At 49.3% G+C, this 15,596-nt stretch overlaps 1 protein-coding gene across 1 annotated transcript; it reads right to left on the bottom strand.

The window, feature by feature from the left end:
* Positions 1 to 9,417: 9,417 nt before the first annotated feature.
* On the bottom strand, positions 9,418 to 13,092 carry LOC139465603 (uncharacterized transmembrane protein DDB_G0289901-like). Its single transcript, XM_071247311.1, has 3 exons — positions 13,078 to 13,092; positions 10,903 to 10,953; positions 9,418 to 10,590 (listed from the first exon to the last, which is right to left on the bottom strand). Exons 1-3 carry the CDS (start codon positions 13,090 to 13,092, stop codon positions 9,418 to 9,420), a joined length of 1,239 nt encoding a protein of 412 aa, XP_071103412.1.
* Positions 13,093 to 15,596: the final 2,504 nt, after the last annotated feature.

Below are 15,596 nucleotides of genomic sequence, written 5' to 3'. Positions count from 1 at the left end.
ACAAGATGGCTGGTTTCCTGTACAACAAAGCCATAGGCGAACAGTTGCATGTCCACTCATGTTGACGCTGTGTGGGTTCCGGAGGGTGTCTGAAGGATTTAATGACAGTTATTTGTCAACAATACAGAGAAGAATTTGATATTTCGAGAAACGTTGTGATTACATTACTTTGTGCACAACTCTGCCTTTCTGTGTAAACAGTATATATGTATATATATGTATATAATTATATTGTTCATGATGTGTACTACATAAGGAGAGTAACATTTGGATTCACTAGGTAATTTCAGTGATGCAATTTATGTCAGTTAATTGCACATTGTATTGTTTTGCGTACAGTTAAGCCACTATTGGAAGAGGTAGGACACTGATGTGAATAGAATTTTTTCGATACGTTATTGTTTGGAACATCTATGTTTGGTTACACCAGTTAGAAGTATGATCATCTTCGTACTCATCATTCCAAAGACATCTTGGGTACAATGTGTGAAGCCGCTGGAATATTGCTAACTTGAAGCGGCGAAAAACCTTACTCACTCACCCAATGACATCTATGTATGGTTACACCAGTCAAGTATAAAATCTTTGTACACGTCATATAAAAGACATCTATGTTTCGGTGTTAATCAAGGATCTGCGTTAACAGCTAGTACATATCTTGAACGAGAAAATCTTACAGGTAAACGTGACGATTTAACTTGATCGCTAACAATAAATAGCGTGAAATATGGAAAAGTATGTAGCGAGCACCACGCTTTGGCCATCATTTGCAATACATATCATATATTCAATACCTCCATCTGACCTACAATTACATATTCTTAATCCAGCAAACTGACAAAATAATTATCTAGTAGAGAACACCCTCGCACATTTATGTCACTGTCCTGTTATAGTCTCGGTATGAAATCCTCCTCTTCTGTATATTTTAGAACATCTTCGATAGGGAGGTGTGAGATATCATCATTATCGATAAAATCGTGAGTCGACCCGCGTCCCGTTCCTGCAATTATATGCCCCATTACAATTCAATGGTAACTTGGATAATCCAATTAATGTGTGTAATATCATTGTGTAACATGTCCAGATCTGGTCCGCCGAATGTCAACCTGAGTTAGCTGATGAAATGTACGCTAATGTTATGGATAGGGGAATTTTCATCATACAAGGGGTTTCCATTTCAGCCATTTAAGAATTGACCTTCACTTTGTGTGAGTTCATTGGAGTATGAACCTTCTTAGAGTGAGGGCCAAACTGTATGAACGTCGGAGCTTACACTTTGTACGTGTGACTTCATGTTTACACTGACAGCCATACAACAACCAGCTATATCGCGGAGTAAAATAGTTCCGTAATAAGAGAGGTGACATGGGCGTATGGATGCACAACTTGCTCTTCAGAAACATCTTCTTCAGAACACATGTGTTCAAATCATATCCTCGTTAGATGAGAAAGGTCTGTAAAGAACTACCTCAGTTAGTCAGTCACAATTTACATCAAGTACAAGACGTCAAAATGGCAGACACGATAAACGTGACGGGAGAGATTTACGAAGTTGTTAATGAACCTGTGGCGGTTACATGTGTTAGTCATCATTGATCAACTGGCCGATCATTGAAAGGTGAAAAAAGATGCGTCAAACAAACACTAAGCTTAATTCATAGATTGCTGGAGACGGTCAATGTCAGCCTAGGCACGGATCGAGTCAACACTACGATAGTTTAGATGTGCATTTCTTCGTTTGTTCATTAGGCTGGACCGCAGCGAGGATATTCCTGAACAATCATGCAGTCACGCTCCCTGACATTTCTCAACGTATACTGAAACGCTGAGACCAAGAATAAAGGTTCTAAATGATCAGAAAGAACGCTTATGTATGGTTTCGTGCTAGGGAATTCCCAGGGGTTTCCCCAGGAATGTGGAAGTAGTCCGTCAGTGTTTACGTCATTCAAGAACACGATCTCTTGAAAAACATATTAACGTCAAATTGTGTCGTTCATACACTTATGAACGTCAATTTCGCGTTCATGTGACCGACCTCTCGTCTAATGGAAAAGCCAATTAAAAGTAACGTCGCACCCAGCCCCTATTTAAACTAGTCCTTTGACACAAGTTCCGTAACAGATGGAAGTTCCAGCTTCTGTCGCAGACCTTCTATATTCCATACTGCGGAGTGAAGGTCAGTCTCACCATTGCTGGTGGTAGTGCTAGTTGGGCCAGCATGCCCTCTGACTTGTGTGGCAGGGTTTCGAGGTTGAAATGTTCTCACACATATCAATGTAGGATTCCTGAAATCAGTTAAGTTTCTAGATCTTGATGTAAGTCTGTAATTTCAGATAATTGTAATTTCAGCACAGCAACTTGTCATTTTCTCATGCTTCTTCCATGAACAGTTTGAGACCTAGTCGTGCACGTCGCACAGCTGTAGTCGTGCAAAATCCTTATGTTGTCAACTTTTAGCTTTTAACTTGACTCATCACGGTAGCTATAATTATGTGTCGAATGACATCGGCCACGATGCTTGTGTAAGACGGCTCGCCCGGTCGTAAGCTTGTTTTTTTCCTTATGCCCATTTTTCTAGGATCACTCTTTTAATTTTCGTTTCGATATCGTCCACTACCTCCCCAGAGCTTTCCTCCGTGTTATAAAGGATGACAATGTCCCTCCTCATGTGACTGTCCAGCATATCAACGTCTCTACTCATGTTTGCCATCTGGGTCTTGACTGCACAATGTACAATTTCCATGCGTTAATATTTGTACTTCTATATCTATATCAGAAATGCTTCTATGCAAGTGTTAAAACGACAGTTGGGGAATCAGCCCGCTTGGCCGACATACCACTATACACGACCAACCCACACAACAACACAACAAGACCTGAGTGAATAAACAGGCAGTATATTAGACAGCCACAGAATCTTATATATAATCAGTCAACAATAGAAAGTTTACAATCAATTATTAGAGAATATTTACAATCAGTTATAGAGGTACATAGATGTGAAGAACATTAGATGAACATAATATGGAATCATTACACAAGATAGATAGATGTACAACATTAGTCACGATACATACGTCCAAGGTACACGACGTAATACAGCAGTTTACATATGATTGAATATAGTATACCCGACACACCCTAGCTAATACATTACCCGGGTGGGTATTCACACACGATCCATTCAGTTCAGCCACAATACATATTCCAGAAAGTTAACAACGTAATACAGTTAACAGAATTGGCATAATCTATACACAGAAGTAGTACAATGGGAATATCTAAGATATACACTCAAATATAAAATTTTCAGTTACCAATTAAACGAGCAGATTTTGCCAAGGGTAATAGCATAGAGTCAAGAATTAACATAGTACGAGATAATAAGGTTTCTTACATGAGTGAATTAACAGTCAGTTTATGAGACAGACACAGAATGATTTGTGACTGTGTCGTCCGTATTTATAACTATTCCAGCTACTACAGATAATCTCATTGACTGATTAAACTGACGATAAAGTTGTTATTGCGAACTTTAGTGGCGCTATCTAGAGAGAATCATATAATTTAGTTTGACCGAGGCATTGATGATAAATGTGTTAATGAGTGAAGTTTAGCAGGAATAATAGTTTACCAGTTGCTAGAATGTATACGTTGTACGGGTGATGTCATGAGGCTGGATGATAAGGATATTAACATCTTATATTTGTTTGCCTGACTCTATCAGACCAGCACCATGAGAGATGCGGGTCCTGTCCGATATGTGTTATCGAGTTGGCCCTTGACAGTATAAATACAATGGAACATGGTCGTTAGTTATAATATTCCCTTATTTCACACTTTCCAATTCTTAATATGTGGCATTTAACATGATTAAATATTTGTCAAACTTGGTCCATTTTCCCCATGTTATTACAAGAACCGACTCCGTGGTCTAGTGGTAGAACGTGTGCCCTGAGAGCGGAAGGACGGGGGCCGCGACATACCAAAAGACGTTAACAGATGGTACTTGTTGTTACCCTGCCTGACGCTCTGCATTAAGGGCTAAAACAAGGACTGACAGGCTCGGAGTCAGTTTTCTGTGTCTGAGTGGGGCATTCATGTTAAAAAATGAGGACTAACACACAGACACACACACACACACACACACACACACACACGACAGTCGACACGGTGAAGCGAACAATCATGGAATCAATCTACCCGTCCAGATGTCTTCTTTCCAGCTCGGGTGTTTACAACCATTTCATGACAAACGACAAGTTATATGGTCGAATACGTGCGCGGTCATGTGTGCATTAACCACAACAACAATTGATGTTTAACATTGGACATGCCACTGAAACACTTAACAAGACGAATGAAATGTCTCACTGATCAATACGGGCATGTGGGAATCAGCAAGAGGCTGTGAGATGATCAGCTGCAGTGAGAATTGATCACCCCCACTTATGTACACAACCATGTCATGTTCAGCTAAAGGATGAAAGTTTCCATGTAGGTGTTGGGACTCTTAGGCTCGGGAAACGTAATTCTCAGACATTTCTGCTTCATATGGTTGCTGGGTTCATGTTTGAGTTTTGTTGACATCCACCGCCACTCACCTCCGCCTCTCACCCTGCCACTCAACCCACCACTCTCCCCGTCACTCACCTCCACCACTTACCTCCGTCACTCACCTCCGTCACTCACCTCCGTCACTCACCTCCGCCACTCACCTCCGCCACTCACCCCCGCCACTTACCCCCGTCACTCACCCCCGCCACTTACCTCCGTCTGTCACCCCCGCCACTTACCTCCGTCACTCACCTCTGTCACTTACCCCCGCCACTCACCTCCATCTGTCACCCCTGCCACTTACCTCCGTCACTCACCTCCGCCACTTACCCCCGCCGCTCACCTCCGTAACTCACCCCCGTCACTCACCTCCGCCTCTCACCTCCGCCTCTCACCCCGCCACTCACCCCGCCGCTCACCCCGCCACTCACCTCGCCACTCACCCCCGCCACTCACCCCCGCCACTTACCCCCGTCACTCACCTCCGCCACTTACCCCCGTCACTCACCTCCGCCACTCACCCCCGCCACTCACCTCCGTCACTCACCTCCGCCACTTACCCCCGCCGCTCACCTCCGTAACTCACCCCCGTCACTCACCTCCGCCTCTCACCCCGCCACTCACCCCGCCACTCACCCCGCCACTCACCCCGCCACTCACCCCCGTCACTTACCCCCGCCACTCACCCCGCCATTTACTCCCGCCACTCACCTCCGTCTGTCACCCCTGCCACTTACCTCCGCCGCTCACCCCCGCCTCTCACCTCCATCACTCACCTCCGTCACTCACCCCCGCCACTTACCCCCGTCACTCACCTCCGCCACTTACCCCCACCGCTCACCTCCGTAACTCACCCCGTCACTCACCTCTGTCACTCAGCCCCGCCACTCACCTCCGCCTCTCACCCCGCCACTCACCCCGCCACTCCCCCCTGTCACTTACCCCCGCCACTCACCCCGCCATTTACTCCCGCCACTCACCTCCGTCTGTCACCCCTGCCACTTACCTCCGCCGCTCACCCCCGCCTCTCACCTCCATCACTCACCTCCGTCACTCACCCCCGCCACTTACCCCCGTCACTCACCTCCGCCACTTACCCCCACCGCTCACCTCCGTAACTCACCCCGTCACTCACCTCTGTCACTCAGCCCCGCCACTCACCTCCGCCTCTCACCTCCGCCTATCACCCCGCCACTCATCCCGCCACTCACCTCCGTAACTCAACCCGCCACTCACCTCCGTCTCTCACCCCCGCCACTTAACCCCGTCACTTACCTCCGCCACTTACCCCCGCCGCTCACCTCCGTCACTCACCCCGCCACTCACCTTCACTCACCTTCGTAACTCGCCTCCGTCTCTCACCCCGCCACTCACCTCCGCCACTTACCTCCGCCACTCACCTCCGTCTCTCACCCCGCCACTCACCTCCGCCTCTCACCTCCGCCACTCACCCCCGCCACTTACCTCCGCCTCTCACCTCCGCCACTCACCCCCGCCGCTCACCTCCGCTTCTCACCTCTGCCACTCACCCCCGCCACTTACCTCCGCCACTCACCCCCGCAGCTTACCTCCGTCTCTCACCCCGCCACTCATCCCCTCCACTTACCTCCGCCACTCACCCCCGCCACTTACCTCCGCCACTCACCCCCGCAGCTTACCTCCGTCTCTCACCCCCGGCATTTACCTCCGTCACTCACCTCCGTCTCTCACCTCGCCACTCACCCCAGCCACTCATCCCCTCCACTTACCTCCGCCACTCACCCCCGGCATTTACCTCCGTCACTCACCCCGCCACTCACCTCGCCACTCACCCCCGCCACTCATCCCCTCCACTTACCTCCGCCACTCACCCCCGGCATTTACCTCCGCCACTCACCCCCGCCACTCACCTCCGCCTCTCACCTCCGCCACTCACCCCCGCCACTTACCTCCGCCTCTCATCTCCGCCTCTCACCCCAGCCACTCATCCCCTCCACTTACCTCCGTCACTCACCTCCGCCACTCACCCCGCCACTCACCTCGCCACTCACCCCCGCCACTCACCCCGCCACTCACCCCGCCACTCACCTCGCCACTCACCCCCGCCACTCATCCCCTCCACTTACCTCCGCCACTCACCCCCGGCATTTACCTCCGCCACTCACCCCCGCCACTCACCTCCGCCTCTCACCTCCGCCACTCACCCCCGCCACTTACCTCCGCCTCTCATCTCCGCCTCTCACCTCCGCCACTCACCCCCGCCGCTCACCTCCGCTTCTCACCTCCGCCACTCACCCCCGCCACTCACCTCCGCCACTCACCCCCGCAGCTTACCTCCGTCTCTCACCCCGCCACTCATCCCCTCCACTTACCTCCGCCACTCACCCCCGGCATTTACCTCCGTCACTCACCTCCGTCTCTCACCTCGCCACTCAACTCCGCCACTTACTTCCGTCACTTACCCCCGCCACTTACCTCCGCCACTCACCCTCGCCACTCACCCCCGGCACTCACCTCCGCCTCTCACCCCACCACTTACCTCTGTCACTCACCCCCGCCACTATCCCCCGCCACTCACCTCCGTCACTGACCTCCGTCTCTCACCCCGCCGCTCACCTCCGTCACTCACCTCTGCCACTCACCCCCGCCACTCACCTCCGTCACTCACCCCCGCCACTTACCTCCGCCACTCACCCCTGCCGCTCACCTCCGTCACTCACCTCCGTCTCTGACCCCACCTCTCACCTCCGCCGCTCACCCCTGCCACTTACCTCCGTCACTTACCCCCGCCACTCACCTCCGCCTCTCACCCCGCCACTCACCTCCGCCACTCACCCCCGCCACTCACCTCCGTCACTCACCACCGCCACTTACCCCCGCCACTCACCCCCGCCACTCACCTCCGCCACTCACCCCCGCCACTCACCTCTGCCACTCACCCCCGCCACTCACCTCCGCCACTCACCACCGCCACTCACCCCCGCCTCTCACCTCTGCCACTCACCCCCGCCACTCACCTCCGCCACTCACCACCGCCACTCACCTCCGCCTCTCACCCCGCCACTCACCTCTGTCACTCACCCCTGCCACTTACCCCCGCCACTCACCTCCGTCACTGACCTCCGTCACTCACCCCGCCACTCACCCCCGTGAGTTATACGTTTGCCTTGAACGACTACTTGTAGACCAGGGTCCCTGTGAGCGTGACGCACCCGAACACTTTCAATTTGATTTAATATAAAACGTTATGCTTGGTGAAATGAAGTCAGTTTAAACTATCCTGACATATATCAAGACTTACATGGGATGCTCCGGTTGTGCCATCATTGGCCCCTTCAAGCGTATTTTGTAACACTGTTTCGAGTGGTGTTTGTTCATGAATGAATGTACAGGACGGCACGATCAGATAACACAAAGTGAACAGTTCAGACACAGATATAAATTTGAAAACTCCGTGGAAGTGTGCCTGACTTCTGTTTTTTTGGTCCAACATCGTATCCCAAATATGAACAACAACCTTCCCTATTCATATCTAGCGTAGATCATGGTTGTCTTTTCTTATTCTGATGGTGACCTTGCCCTTCGTTTGAAGCTGTCAGTGCCAAGCAAGCAGACTCGAGTTTGTTAGTTTTCTCTTCGGTAGGCATATAAGGTCGTACAGATAACACAAGCGAGCACACTGATTTCCTTCTTCAAAAATGGTACGGACACGACATACATTCAGATGCCGATGCATTTTGATTGCACACCCAGGATTCTGGCGGTGCAGGTGTTCGACTGTTGATCCAAAATTCAAAGCACGGTGCTGATTGACTATTTATGTTTTCTTACATCTCTCCAGCGTACTCAGAACAATGCGCTTGAATTACCATAGATTGAAGAAATTCTTGAATAAAGATCTTGAGCGTTAGTGCTGTCATGATTGCACACACAACAGCAGGAACATTTCGTTAACGCGTTTAAATACAAATTTCAACAGTGCCCATGTTTGGGCATATGTTAATCCGCTATCATGTCACTGGATTCTGGTCCATCGATCACATGATTGTCTGGTTGTTTAGAGATCGCCGTCGCATGTACTGGAGTACTGGTGTACGGCGTCAGGCAACAACACATATGGTGGCTGAGAAAGGCCATCGCCCTGAGATATCCACGCGATATCGCAACAAAGCGATATTACGATACAATATTGCGATATCGCGACACCTCCCCATCACCGAAACATGCATTTTAATTCTTACTGAGACTCTTACTCTCACAACCGAGCAGCCCGAACTTATCTCCACATAAACTCCCCATCACGTGGACGCATCTAAAACACAATATGAGAAACTGCCACGTGAAGTTTGGATAAAAATATAATCGAAGAATCTGCGTGTCATCACTAAATAATGACAGGATGAAGAGATGATTGAATCTGAACAACATCAAAGACGGCCAAGTGCAGCTCAGTTCAGCGCCACGCTTAATGAGTAATGAGTTATAGATAACCAGGTGTTCATGCATTAAAGACATACGAACTGTACATGACACACGAGGACTACCTCGAGGGAGGAGACACGTGGACATGTCCTGATGTTGCATGCTACACCAGCGGATCAGATTAGACGCGCTGCATGGCCTACATTTGTTTTCATCCGTAAGGGATTAATTTCGTTTGAGATTGCTTGATGACCAACAAGCAGACTCTCTCTCGCGCAATGATACGGGACGTCATATTTCTGCGTGTTTCCACTGTGGCAGCTCCCTGTTGTCCCACTGTGGCAGCTCCCTGTTGTCCCCCTGTGGCAGCTCCCTGTTGTCCCCCTGTGACAGCTCCCTGTTGTCCCCCTGTGGCAGCTTCCTGTTGTGCCCCTGTGGCAGCTCCCTGTAGTCCCCCTATGGCAGCTCCCTGTTGCCCCACTGTGGCAGCTCCCTGTTGTCCCCCTGTGGCAGCTCCCTGTTGTCCCCCTGTGACAGCTCCCTGTTGTCCCCCTGTGGTAGCTCCCTGTTGTCCCCCTGTGGCAGCTCCCTGTTGTGCCCCTGTGGCAGCTCCCTGTTGTCCCCCTGTGACAGCTCCCTGTTGTCCCCTGTGGCAGCTCCCCGTTGTCCCCCTGTGGTAGCTCCCTGTTGTCCCCCTGTGGCAGCTCCCTGTTGTCCCCCTGTGGCAGCTCCCTGTTGTCCCCCTGTGACAGCTCCCTGTTGTCCCCTGTGGCAGCTCCCTGTTGTCCCCCTGTGGTAGCTCCCTGTTGTCCCCTGTGACAGCTCCCTGTTGTCCCCTGTGGCAGCTCCCTGTAGTCCCCCTGTGACAGCTCCCTGTTGTCCCCCTGTGGCAGCTCCCTGTTGTCCCCCTGTGGCAGCTCCCTGTTGTCCCCCTGTGACAGCTCCCTGTTGTCCCCTGTGGCAGCTCCCTGTTGTCCCCCTGTGGTAGCTCCCTGTTGTCCCTCTGCGACAGCTCCCTGTAGTCTCCCTGTGGCAGCTCCCTGTAGTCCCCCTATGGCAGCTCCCTGTAGTCCCACTGTGGCAGCTCCCTGTTGTGCCCCTGTGGCAGCTCCCTGTTGTCCCCCTGTGACAGCTCCCTGTTGTCTCACTGTGGCAGCTCCCTGTTATCCCCCTGTGGCAGCTCCTTGTGGCAGCTCCCTGTTGTCCCCCTGTGACAGCTCCCTGTTGTCCCCCTGTGACAGCTCCCTGTAGTCCCCCTGTGACAGCTCCCTGTAGTCCCCCTGTGACAGCTCCCTGTTGTCCCCCTGTGACAGCTCCCTGTTGTCCCCCTGTGGCAGCTCCCTGTAGTCCCCCTGTGACAGCTCCCTGTAGTCCCCCTGTGACAGCTCCCTGTTGTCCCCCTGTGACAGCTCCCTGTTGTCTCACTGTGGCAGCTCCCTGTTGTCCCCCTGTGACAGCTCCCTGTTGTCCCCCTGTGACAGCTCCCTGTTGTCCCCCTGTGGCAGCTCCCTGTTGTCCCCCTGTGACAGCTCCCTGTTGTCCCCCTGTGGCAGCTCCCTGTTGTCCCCCTGTGGCAGCTCCCTGTTGTCCCCCTGTGGCAGCTCCCTGTTGTCCCCCTGTGGCAGCTCCCTGTTATCCCCTGTGGCAGCTCCCTGTAGTCACGAGCGAGGGCTATTTCTATAACGTTTCATCAAAGAACAATTACCTTCGACACGTTGACATGCTTTGTAAACAATACATGTTATGTAGAAGCAATAGGGTTGGTCCCATCTGAAGATCAAACTCCTTCAAGCCAAACATATTCAGTTTCCTCACCAGCTCCGGTTACTGAAGTCAAGACCAGGTTATCCATTGGTGATATCTCCGAGTGAGCCAGGGACATCAGCAGCGACACATGCCTCCCAGGCAGAGAATGAGGAATATCAACGGATAAACACCCACCTGAACCAGAAACAATATACGACACTTGAACACTGAGCGAAGCCCACGTCTCTACAAGGAGAAAAAGCAAACGAGAAGCAAATACAGGGCACTTCAGGAGTTGGAGGCGCCTTCTGTTTCAACAGGAATGTTACAGTAGAGGTTTATGACCTTCCCATTGGTCGGATGAAAGGTCGTTCTGACGTCTCCCGTAATGGGATGTCCTCAGATCTTTGTTTAGCGGCACCGAGAACTAAGATCTGATTTTGATCTGATTGTGTCAGTCTTTACATTTCTCCATCTTCTGCCGTCCTCTCAGACACTCTATGACCCAAAGCCTCGTATCATCATGGGCGATTTACATCGGCAGAATCCCCCCTGGGGCAGTCACCACAGTAAGGGGGAGATGACTCAGTACTTCATTTCAAACAACAATGAATGTATACTAGCATACAATGACGTTTCGTGTATTTACTTCCTGGTGAGGAAGATACCTATATACAGAGTTGTAAATATCAGACTCATATCTACTGATATATTCCAATGGTCGATCCATAGTGACCTCTGTGGAATTGGCCATTTCCCAAAGATGTCAAACCTGTTATCCCATCAATATTTCTCCATCAACAAGATGAAACTTTTTCAAAAGCCACCTGGCCTTAGTGTAAAATACTGTATTGAAAACACATTCAAACCTCATTATTTTATTGATATTCCTAACCAATACAATCACTGGCTGATGAACTGAATGAAGTAGCCGATGCGTGTACATGTAAAATGCTGAATATAATTTCAGTCGCCTACTGTCGTTCATAATTTGAATATCATTTTAAATGTTAAAACACGGCGTACCTTTAAACAAAGTAAACGCCAGACTTGGCAAACTAACGTCTAAAAAAATATATACACGTACGCCATATCTAAGCCACTGGAGCTAATAATGAACAATATCAACTCTTGAAATATTTAGCAGAATTGTGTCAACATAATTCTTTGTTAATATTCGTTAGGAACGCCAGGAGCGTCAGGAACGTCAGGAACGCCAGGAACGCCAGGAACGTCAGGAACGTCAGGAACGCCAGGAACGCCAGGACAATTTCCGTCTTCATACAGTGATGCCATAGTTGCCCGGGCGGGATCATACTGATCCCTCAACTTATCGATCAGTAAACCAACTGATAAAACTAATTCTTGCAAACATCCACTCTCTATTGACACTGCTGAACTGTGTAATGATCTGTCATCTGGCCAAGACGACATCGTGTTTTGTTGGTTACCCAGAGTTCAAATCAGAGATTGTTAACCTGATCAGAGGTCTAATGCAAAATAAATAACACATACAATTAGATAATATCAAATTACATGAAACTTCACAACTATAGGGTTATGAATCCAAATTGTCACAGTGTGATCTATTTAATGTAATGAAGCCGGTTGCAAAAGTATAACTGAATTGTATAATACTAGTTATTATACTCACTCACACATTATCAGATAGAAACTAACCAACAGTTAATGACTGAATGTTTTAACGCAGATGTCAACAGTTATATCGCGGCGTGTCAACTTCATGTGGGTGGAAAACCCGAAATGATGCGGGTCTTAGACGTTTACCACTTAGATGAAACACGCGATCACGGGTATGGTGCCTACAAACCCAGAAACATAATCGGGGCGAAACGAGATTCGAACCATCAATGGTAGGTTTCTGGCGTGGCCAAGGGACGCAACTCTGCGCAGCCTATTGCGGCCCCTGATGACTGAGTCACCTGTCCCTCCACACAACGACTCAAGCAGTGAAAACACATAACGGTTCTCCTCCTCCTCCCTTGGGATTCCAAGGAAATCTTACTGGTGGACAACCTTTCCGAAGGTCAGACCACTAATGTCATGCTAATCTGCACAGGCAACTGTGTCAGAATATCATGGCTCAACGTCGCGGACAACTCACTAAAGGTGTGTTATCCCATAATGAAAGTACACCTTGCACAAATCTGTTGTCACCGTGGCTGCAATGGATGATTGTGGCTTTAAACTCGTTGAACATTCTCCATATTTAGCAGATTTGGCACCGTCCTATTTCCACCGCTTCCCAAACTTAAAGGAAGAACGGTCTGGCAAGCGTTATGCAAATGGTGTTGACGTCATGTCTGCTGTCATGTGGGAACTTTTTTACACCACAAGGATGGCACTTACATCAGTGGGATCCATCGTTGGCAGAAGAATGTAAACCTTGAAGGGTAATTAGCAATCAAACATATTAACGCAGTCCACCATAGTTCGACTAGGAACTTTACAGCCATCCCTCGTACAATGTGATGTGTGAAGACGTATTGCTCCACGAGCTGTACTGAAAGGTTCATTAAGCCCAAGCTCATGTTACGATCACCAATTAGTTTAGTAATGGATATTTTCACGCACGACAGCACTATATATTCTATTATTGGATTTGATTTCCCTTTTCAAACTTCCAATAAGAAAATACAAATGGGGAATTCTACATTTCCCTCAACTCCTATACGTCTTGCAGCCCATAATGTAAAGTCAGCAAGGAAGCAAGGAAGTCAGACTCAGACTGCTCCGTGAAACACGAGAGTCATGTGGCAATCAGTAGGACAGAGTGCATGGCACAACACTGGCTACAGATGTCAGGCTTCATACTGGGACACAGGTCTTACACCTAGATACGGGTGGAAGACGGAGACACAGGTGTCAGGCTTCATACTGGGACACAGGTCTTATACTTATGTACGGGTGGAAGACGGAGACACAGGTGTCAGGCTTCAAACTGGGACACAGGTCTTATACTTATGTACGGGTGGAAGACGGAGACACAGGTGTCAGGCTTCAAACTGGGACACAGGTCTCACACCTAGATACGGGTGGAAGACGGAGACACAGGTGTCAGGCTTCAAACTGGGACACAGGTCTCACACCTAGATACGGGTGGAAGACGGAGACACAGGTGTCAGGCTTCAAACTGGGACACAGGTCTTACACCTAGATACGGGTGGAAGACGGAGGCACAGATGTTAGGCTTCAAACTTGGACACAGGTCGTATACTTATGTACGGGTGGAAGAGACACAGGTGTCATACAGGGGTATATGTTAAATATTGATTAATACTGAATACTTCCGACTGTAGCGTGAACCATCATTAACTTGTGTCGCTGACTCGTTGAAGTCGACGAAAGCGCAACATGTCTTAACATTATATGTTTTCTGACCAGGGCATAGGGGAACCTATCATGCACATTATACACTGCGGCATAAAACTATACTCATCACGTCGCCAAACATTCAAGCATGAATCAGCATTTGTATGGTCATATAATATTGTAACGGATGTCTAACCGATAATGTTCCTCACTGAAACACTTTGCTCGATTAACAACTCCGTAACAACACAATAACGTCTTGTGTAACTTGAGATACACACGATACAATTACATGACATATCACTCCATCTCGTGCATGGTCATGTCCAAACAGTCTGGTCGTGTTTGTCATGTCCATACAGTCTGGTCGTGTGTGTCATGTCCATACAGTCTGGTCGTGTGTGTCATGTCCCTACAGTCTGGTCGTGTGTGTCATGTCCATACAGTCTGGTCGTGTGTGTCATGTCCAAACAGCCTGGTCGTGTGTGTCATGTCCATACAGTCTGGACGTGTGTGTCATGTCCATACAGTCTGGTCGTGTGTGTCATGTCCATACAGTCTGGACGTGTTTGTCATGTCCCTACAGTCTGGTCGTGTGTGTCATGCCCAAACAGCCTGGTCGTGTGTGTCATGTCCCTACAGTCTGGTCGTGTGTGTCATGTCCATACAGTCTGGTCGTGTGTGTCATGTCCCTACAGTCTGGTCGTGTGTGTCATGTCCCTACAGTCTGGTCGTGTTTGTCATGTCCCTACAGCCTGGTCGTGTGTGTCATGTCCATACAGTCTGGTCGTGTGTGTCATGTCCCTACAGTCTGGTCGTGTGTGTCATGTCCCTACAGTCTGGTCGTGTTTGTCATGTCCCTACAGTCTGGTCGTGTGTGTCATGTCCATACAGTCTGGTCGTGTGTGTCATGTCCATACAGTCTGGTCGTGTTTGTCATGTCCCTACAGCCTGGTCGTGTGTGTCATGTCCATACAGTCTGGTCGTGTGTGTCATGTCCATACAGCCTGGTCGTGTGTGTCATGTCCCTACAGTCTGGTCGTGTTTGTCATGTCCCTACAGCCTGGTCGTGTGTGTCATGTCCATACAGCCTGGTCGTGTGTGTCATGTCCCTACAGTCTGGTCGTGTGTGTCATGTCCCTACAGTCTGGTCGTGTGCATCATGTCATGTCCCTATGATCTGGTCATGTCCCTACAGTCTGATTGTGTACAACATGCAATGTCCCTATGATCTGGTCATGTCCCTATGATCTGGTCATGTCCCTGTGATCTGGTCGTGTGCAACATATCATGTCCCTATGATCTGGTCGTGTGCAACGTGCCATGTCCCTATGATCTGGTCATGTCCCTATGATCTGGTTGTGTACAACATGCAATGTACCTATGATCTGGTCATGTCCCTATGACCTGGTCGTGTGCAACATGTCATGTCCCTATGATCTGGTCGTGTGCAACATGTCATGTCCCTATGATCTGGTCATGTCCCTATGATCTGGTCATGTCCCTATGGTCTTGTCATGTCCCTATGATCTGGTTGTGTCTCTATGATCTGGTCA

This window comes from Haliotis cracherodii, unplaced genomic scaffold (genome assembly GCF_022045235.1).
Source record: "Haliotis cracherodii isolate W230 unplaced genomic scaffold, xgHalCrac1.p SCAF_18, whole genome shotgun sequence".
NCBI classification, from domain to species: domain Eukaryota; kingdom Metazoa; phylum Mollusca; class Gastropoda; order Lepetellida; family Haliotidae; genus Haliotis; species Haliotis cracherodii.
This window is presented reverse-complemented; position numbering and strand designations above follow the sequence as displayed.

What these genes read in the sequence shown, in the direction of transcription:
- LOC139465603 (XM_071247311.1), bottom strand. An exon ending in GTATATTGTTTCTGGTTCAG is followed by an intron (nt 10,591 to 10,902) that starts GTGGGTGTTTAT and finishes AGGGGATAACAG; the next exon opens with GGAGCTGCCACAGGGGGACA.